Here is an 8,496-nt window from a genome sequence, read left to right as displayed (position 1 = left end):
TTACCGATTTAGGATTTGTAGAACTGCTAATATGAATCAACCCCAACAATGCAAATGGCATTGGATATTTGGTTTGAAACCATTCAGTTTGACCTTTGAACAAGTTGCAGCACCATTCTGTGAAAGGAGATTGTTAATATCAGAGGCCCATTCCTGAGTACTTGGAATGGAATTTTCTCAGGGATCAAGTAACTTATGGTGCTTGGACGGTTGGATCAACCATTGGAACTTGTATATCCAGACCTCCACGGCATTGTTACTAACAAAGAGGCCTAGTTTGCAGACTTCGGGCTTATGGGGGAGCTCTATTGTTTGAATTTTAATTTTGGAAGGCATCTTAATTACTGGGATTTGCAGTGTGCAATGAAGTTGTTGGGACTTCTGTACAAGGGAATTTATCAGACTTTGGGAAGAATATAGAAGGATTTGATTGGGAGAGCTCTGGTCAATTGAAAACTAGATCTCATGACGCCATTGATGTTTGTACATCATCCTCTTTCCACTTACAATTGTGTGGGCTAGAGTGCATCCTTGAAGATTTGGTTATTCATTTGGACTTTCTAGGGGCTGCATTCTGCCCAATCCCTGTTTTGGGGACGGGGAATGAGTTCCTCTGCCTTATTAACTTTATGTTAATGGGTGAAAATCTGGGCTGAGTTCTCATTGGCGATATGTGTGTTAGGTCGTCCTGAAAGATGTGTCCCATCTCTTATTGAGTGGGAAGACTAATGTGTTCAGTTTCTGTTGGGGTGGGAGTGGAAGGAGGGACTTAGAAGTGTGGTTGCTACTGTCATGTGGTACAAGGATCAAGGGGTTGGGATGGAATTTGAATCACTCCCCGCTCAATGAACCCCAATCCCATATCCATCCTGATGGACCAACCCATCTACTGAAATATTGGAGTTATCCAGTATGGATTAGTCAGATCTTTCTGTATTTAGGAGTTTGTATCCACCACGGATCAGGGTTGGAAATTGAATGAGTGATTCGTGAAACCTTGATGTGGTGTATTTGGAGAGAAATGAACCATAGTATCTTCTATTACTGTGCTGTATCCATCTTTTATGTGGCTTGGAGAGCTAGTGACCTCATTTATTGGGCATCAGATTGTAATGAGTTTACCGGAGTGAGTGGAATGTGTATTTTTGTTTAAGGTCCTTCTTGAGTGCATTATGCTAGCATTTCTGACCTCAACTTGTTCTTTACTGAAAAAGTAGCACTTGTAGTTTTTTTAAATGTAGTATCATAAATAGTTAGTACTTGTAGGTTAGGGAAACAAATTTGACACCTGATAACAGAGTGTTTTTTTCTCGTCCAACAGTAAGGATATCTCCACCTAGAATCCCATGTGGTAGAAAATAGCAGTGGGGGGACCTATAATTCCTCATCTACACAGCCTTTTGCACATCCTTTCCCCAAACTAGGTAACCCGTAACCCTGCATGCAATGTGTATGTGTGTGTGTGTGTGTGTGTGAGAGAGAGAGAGAGAGAATCGGTATTGGGATCATATCGGAGGGGTGATTTTAATAGACGTATTGTATTGTATCGTATCATATCGGAGAGATGCAAAATACGCTAAAGATGCATGGATATGGTCAGATACGCATGTGAGAAGAACATGCACTGTTTCGAAAGTGAAATGGGATTTATCGATACGTGTCTTAAGCATTGATATGTATCAGTGCATATCAGCGGATACTGATACGGTACAATACTCTTCTTTAAAAAAAACTGTATTGTATCAATCCCGATATGTATCGGCCAATACAATACTAACCGATACTTTAAACCTTGGTTGTCTGTGTGAGGGGTTTGTGAGTGTGTGACATGTGGATTGGGGGAGAGGGATTTTGGTGAGAGAGGAGGGGATATTTTGGGTGTGTGGGGGGTGTGTGCCACTGGGTGGAGGGATTGGGGTTTTAGTGGGAGGGAGAAAGGGGAGTTTCTTTTGATTGTGCGTGACATGGATGGGGAAAGGGATTTTAGGGCAGGGGAGAGGGGGGAGAGAGTAGCAAGGATATGTGAGGAGAATATATTTTAGGAAGGGAGAGGAAAAGAAGAAAATAAGAGATTAGAGGATGGGATTAGGGGTTCTAAACAAAAAGATATATTTATTTATCTTAAAAGGTTTATTAAAAAATTAACCAATGAAAAGCAATAAATTATACTCTTGATATTCTAGAAATTGAAACACCCAAAAAGCGTGGTCCAAGCAAGGGACCAGATCCTTTTAATATAAAATTATAGATAACATGCAGCTTCACAAACCTTGCATGGGTGTGTGTACATGCATATGTGCTCTGATGGTATCTCTTTTTTTCTTTTTTAATTCTCATGTGTGCACATAGTTCTTGTTTTTGTGCCCTGGCTCTTTTTATTGAAGCTTGAATACTGATCTAATTTCTTTGCATATATAATCCAGATCTGTCTTCATATTGCATGTGCTTAACTTGTCTTTCCCATGGCATGTCTTCCTACAAACTCATCTTTTTATTTTTCTTAATGCTGTAAATCAATTTAGGTTGGATCTACGAAATATCATCTAAGAGCAAGGTGGCTACAAGTATTCCAGAGTGATCGTGATTGTCGTGATCTTGTGAGTAATCTTTGGTTTGTAATTTATGCTCTATACTGAATCTTCAACAATTTTTGGAGATTCTGTTCCCTAGCAGATATTTGTCTCATAGACAGAATTATCCTTTTCAAATTGCATTTGCCTTTCATATGGACAATTTTTAGAGAGAGCCAAATTTACTGTTTGCCCATTTTATTATAATCAAGGCACAATTACTGTTGCATTGTGCTCATTTTCACTGGTTTTCTAATGTTTTCAAAAGGTAACCTGTGGATGTGCAGCTGGAGTTGCTGCTGCATTTAGAGCTCCAGTTGGTGGTGTGTTATTTGCACTTGAAGAGGTTACATCTTGGTAAAAATTTCTTGTTCTTTTCATAAGGATATTAGTTGTATGTTCAATCAACAATTGAGTTGGTTAATATATAAAATGATTGAGTTGGTTTAGACACCTGTACATAGTTATTCATTTTTCTTGAAGGTGGAGGAGTCAACTTATGTGGCGTGTCTTTTTCACATCTGCTGTTGTGGCTGTCGTGATTCGTACTGCCATGACCTGGTGTGGAAGTGGAAAGTGTGGACATTTTGGGTCTGGAGGCTTCATAATCTGGGATGTTTCTGGGTTAGAATCAGAACTTGTCGTGTATTTAAAACTCTTATTTTTCCTCCCTGTTTTATTTTAAGTGCATGTCTCTGAATCAAGCTAATCGTTTATACTTCCAATTTTAACTGGGTTCTCCTTTTGTAGTGGTCAAGAGGACTACTCGTTTGAGGAACTATTGCCAATGGCTTTCATTGGGGTGATTGGAGGTCTTCTTGGTATGTACTTTTCTTTGCTGAGATTTTATGACAGCGTTACTTTCTTTAAAAAAAAAATTTGAATAAATAAAAAGAAAAGAAGAAAGAATGATTTTATATAGTTTCTGTTCATGTCTCTTTGCATCCTTCACTGATCCACATGGGTTGCTCAGTTGCTTTTCTTAATTCTGTCAGGGGCCTTATTTAATCAGCTTACTCTTTACATAACTCGTTGGCGTCGACAATATTTGCATAAGAAAGGGAATAGAGTGAAGGTAAATTATGTCAGTTTTGTTATGGACTTATGGTTTGAAAAAGTTCATCAAAAAGAAATACAACAAAGATTGTAATTGAAAGTTTTGCTCATCAATTCATTTTGTTTTCTTGGCATTGTTCTTCCATGGTTATCTATTGCCAATTCCAGCCTCTACTTTGTGGGTTGCAGATTATTGAAGTCTGCCTTGTCTCTCTGTTAACATCAACCATTTCCTTTGGATTACCACTTCTAAGAAAATGCAGTCCATGCCCAGAGTCAGAAGCTAATTCTGGTATAGAATGCCCGCGCCCACCAGGAATGTATGGAAATTATGTGAGGGTAAGCTTTCAAGTTCTAACTGGGTTCGTTTGTCTTTTATATCAAGGGTAAATGCTCGAGACTTCATCCACATGCAACATCTATTTATGCCCTATTTTGCATAAAAACTAATGATATAACATGTAAAAACATTTCGGTTTCTTGAGAGTTTTTTTATACTGAAAGACAGTATTATGATGAAAGCGCAGGATTACAATGTTTGCTTTAGTGAGTATAGGAGTTGGCTCCCTTTAAGAGTGGAGGCTCACATATGTGGCCATGTATAGGTTAACAATCCATGACGCCTGTAGGTTTTTCACACCATTGAACACGAGAGCAAGAAATTGTCAAAATTTGAGAGAAAGTGTGGAGATAAATAATAAAGGATTTAACAACGAATTTATTAGCCAATAGAGCTTTTAAGGTTGAGGAAAGTCAATAACTTTATCATTAGCAAATCAAATCATGAACAGAGCATAGAAATTCACCATGTGCTTTATGTAGGAAAGTTCCTTCACAAAACTTAGGGTGGCAGACTAGTTAGTTTATTGGACACTGAGACACTCAATTGCTGGTATCCCTGAAGGTTGTAGTTGGAATGTAAGAGTTGCAAGGAAGCAAGGAAGCAAGGAAGAATATGAGAGAAGAAGGGAGAAGGAGAAGAATAAAATGAAGACAAGGAGGAGTGAAAGAGATGGTAGAACTTGTTGGGCGAGAATACCCTTGTCTCCTCTATATTGATTCACTTAGTTTAGGAAAGGGAAATTACATCCTTACCCCCATGCTAATATAAGATAGCGGAGGGAGGTAAAAGGTAAAAAGAAAAAACACATTACAACATAATAGGCATGTGCCGAAAGTACCCTTATTAACTCTTTAACCACTGTCGGGGTATCAGGAGATCAAGGGATCAACCCTCCTGTCTTCACTTTGCATGAGAAAAGTGGCTCCCCTCAGTCTCCCTCTCCCTGTCCCCTCTCTCTTGTAACACCCCCCCCCCTCCATGGTGTAATAGTTCTGCAGGACCATTTTATGTACAACCCTCACACAAATAAAGGCTTCTCTTGACTTATCTGAATGAATTGTTTGTGCAACTATATCACCAGTATTGATCTCTATGGCACTAACAGTTGATGTTGTTAAACCTTGTTTTAATAAATCCATATCTTTCATTATAGATCCTTACTCTCTAGGTAGCAACCAGATATGCTTCTGTTATAGTCTCTCATTGTTCTAATTTTTTTTTTTGTTACTTTCAGTTTTACTGTGCCAAGGACAATGAATACAACGATTTGGCGACTATATTTTTTAACACTCAGGTTCTCTTGAATTTATTTGACCTCTAATCTTCTATTCTTTGGTGTTAAAAATTTACTGTTGCCTTCTAAAGCCGTTCTTTTGATGAAGTCTATATTTTTGGTTGCAGGATAATGCCATACGCAATTTATTTAGTGCAAAAACATTTCATGAGTATAGTGCTCAAGGCCTTCTTACCTTTTTGGTATTGTACCTCTCACTGTATTCATTTGGCTTTTTATTTGCAATGAAATCATTTATAGCTACTATAGAGCACAGCTGATGCTTATCGTGCACCGAGGGCATCTGTGTTCACTTCTTTGATGCGTTCTGTGTTGTATCCTCAATGGGTCATGCCTGTTCACGTGAATCTTTACTATTTGAGTTGGTTAATATTCCGAAGTGCTAGAGAACTGGTTATATAGATAGTATACCATTAGTCTACAGAAAACTACTTGTTCATTACTCCTCAAGTTAATGTTTTCTCGATGCGGTTGTGTGTGATCATTTATTTGATCAAAAGAGGAGGGATTTTTCCTTTTTCATTTCTTAGCATGGAATGTCGGCCTACATTTCCATCGCATTTCCCTAATTAATATGCCTAATAATGAGTTTGCTTGACCACTTCCTTACTCATGCATTGAGTTTTCTTTCGGTTGCATGTTTTCAGGTTATGTTTTATACCTTGGCTGTGGTGACATTTGGTACTTCTGTTCCGGCTGGTCAATTCATTCCTGGAATAATGATAGGATCAACATATGGACGGCTTGTTGGCATGTTTGTGGTCAACTTTTATAAGAAGCTCAGCATTGAGGAGGGAACGTAAGTCTGTTTATTTGTTTGGTTCCACTACGCTTATGGTTCATGGGATTTTGATCATTCTGGTTACCAGAGCTATGGAATCATCTTGTAGAAGTCTTGTGACGGATTATGAATCATTGAGTTTGCTTGGTCTCAGAGGAATTGCAAACACTGAAAAAATGCCAGACCTGTTAAACCTTATGCAGGGAAGTCAAACATGTACTCGATTTGATGGAAGTGCAGTGGCTTGTCAGTGTCATTAATGTAGGGCTAGGTCTCAAATAGACAACTATCAACCCAACCCCCAATAGGATCATCCAATACTGACAACAGTAAATTATACCCCAGCAACAGAAGATTGTAAACCACCTAAACAGTAGCTAATAGCAAGGATCTTTGGCACGTATGTATCCCATGACATATTTTGTAGGGTTAGAGTTGAATCGTCAAGACCAGCTTCTGTTGAAAATCGATAGAGCAGACTTCTATTGATCAACCAGCAACATTATTAGTGGATGTCTTGGTACCTCTCAGATGATTGCTTATTGCTGGTTATTAAAATAGAAATTAAAAGGATTTGATGGAGGAGAAGAGAAGGAAGAAGAAAGGGGGGGGGGGATATGACCGAGGCCTCTCACCTATGGCCTTGATCAGTCTCTCACTAACCTAGGAATCTCTCCTCTCACTGTTTCCAACAGTAGTGGCATAAAAACCAAATTTCATTCAACTTCAAAATCGTGGGAAGGACTCTAAAGGTCCCTTACATATAGCATCGCTATTGCCAACACTAGAAAGGAAATAGCAAATAATAGAAATTTCCCTTGCAGAGAAACAATTGGACTTGTACAGCAAGAAACTTAATATCCTAGCTAATAAACCAAAGTAGAAAGTATCTAATAGCCTAAGATTAATAACTTAAAACAAATATCTCACGATTCTGGTCACCCAGCCCATTGAACCAGCTAGGCCCATAGGCCCACTAAGAAACTTAAATCACTTAAGACTTAAGTGAACCATGGTCCACTTTAAGAGGAATGGGCTTGGATCTTTCGGTTCCTACGGTTCTACTGTTTTCCTAGGAGCCTATTTACATAAGTCATGAGTTTCAACAATTTTAATTAAATAAAAAAGGAGGGAAATTTTATTTTTTACCTGTGGTACTTGAACATTAACTGCCTGAACCTCATGACCAAAAGAAAAAAAAAAGTGGCATGGTTCTTCTATGTTCACCTTATACTTGTTTTTTTCTTTTGAATGTAGAACCTTCCACCATATTAATGTACATGAATTTTTCCATCCATGAGTAAATAAATAAATAAAGATGCATGCTTTTTGCCTTTTCCATTGATTTGGCTAGATAAAACTTCTTGTTTACTCACCTTGTCTCCTCTGGATATTTTCATTCCTACTCTTGGACTGATTAGAGCTGATTTTGGAGTTTCCCAATACATGAAAAGCTCCGAGAAAGTCATCTAAGGTGGCATGGTCATGTCAACGGAGGCCTTGGGATGCACTAGTTCGGATGAGTGATTGGATTCAGATTGAAGTAACTAAAAAAGCTTAGGGCAGGCCTAAAATAATCCTAAGAGTAGTAGTGAGGAAGGACATGCATAGATTAGGTCTTGACACCCTAGTATGACCTCGAATAGAGTTGTTTGGAGGGATAGGGTCCATGTAGCCGACCCCATTCAGATGGGATATTGCTGAGCAGTGTTATTTCAGTGCTCTTGTCTTTTTGCTATTAATTTAATATTTTGTCTTTGATCGGGTTCATGTAGCCGACCCCATTTAGTTGGGATAAGGCTGAGTTTGTTGTTGTTTGTTATTGTTGTTCATGTACTCTTGGACAAGGTTCCAAGTTTCAGGTTTTGACCCTGGCCAAAATCGAAACCTAGGTTTTGAGGCCTAGAAATATGGTTTTTAAACATTGTTTTTGTGCTGCCTATTTTTACTATTTTACATCTATATTATGAATTAGTTTTATAAAAAAACCACCCGAAATGGTATTTGTGTTTTGGATCCAAGTTTGCTAGTATACGTTGAATGTTGTGCTATACTAGACCTATTATACACACTAACTACATATAATTTAGCTACTTGGAAATGTAAATATGCAAGTAAAACAATCAAAACATACATTAGGTTAGGGAAATGCAATTATAAAACACTCACCACTAAATACATGGAGTTTCTTGGAGGGACTAATCCACGAGCTGCTTTTCCTAAAGATGTCGTTGACGCTCTTCCTAATGTTGCACATATGTATCCTATGAAATATTTTGTGCTCAATTGTTCTGATAGTCCATGATAGCCCACTTATAATCTTCATTATCAAGACATCAACATACTAGAGGTATCCCAACTTCCGGTCTCTAACATATAAAAAATTGAAATGAAACTACTACATCTATGCCCTAATTCTTCCAGTAATTAGATTTTGGGGGGGGGGGGGGGG

At 38.2% G+C, this 8,496-nt stretch overlaps 1 protein-coding gene across 1 annotated transcript in view; it reads left to right on the top strand.

Annotated features, from left to right (window-relative positions):
* LOC122092274 (chloride channel protein CLC-d-like) overlaps positions 1-8,496 on the top strand; it is a 20,214-nt gene that overhangs the window by 5,022 nt on the left and 6,696 nt on the right. The window contains exons 3-11 of the mRNA XM_042662601.1: positions 2,523-2,597; positions 2,839-2,927; positions 3,054-3,194; positions 3,321-3,391; positions 3,566-3,645; positions 3,816-3,965; positions 5,204-5,263; positions 5,371-5,445; positions 5,911-6,062. Coding sequence (XP_042518535.1) covers positions 2,523-2,597; positions 2,839-2,927; positions 3,054-3,194; positions 3,321-3,391; positions 3,566-3,645; positions 3,816-3,965; positions 5,204-5,263; positions 5,371-5,445; positions 5,911-6,062 — 893 coding nt within the window. The remainder of the gene's footprint in view (positions 1-2,522; positions 2,598-2,838; positions 2,928-3,053; positions 3,195-3,320; positions 3,392-3,565; positions 3,646-3,815; positions 3,966-5,203; positions 5,264-5,370; positions 5,446-5,910; positions 6,063-8,496) is intronic.

The sequence above is a fragment of the Macadamia integrifolia genome, chromosome 10, assembly GCF_013358625.1.
Source record: "Macadamia integrifolia cultivar HAES 741 chromosome 10, SCU_Mint_v3, whole genome shotgun sequence".
Lineage (NCBI taxonomy): Eukaryota > Viridiplantae > Streptophyta > Magnoliopsida > Proteales > Proteaceae > Macadamia > Macadamia integrifolia.
The sequence above is the reverse complement of the archived record's forward strand: the minus strand, read 5'-3'. Positions and strand labels throughout refer to the sequence as shown.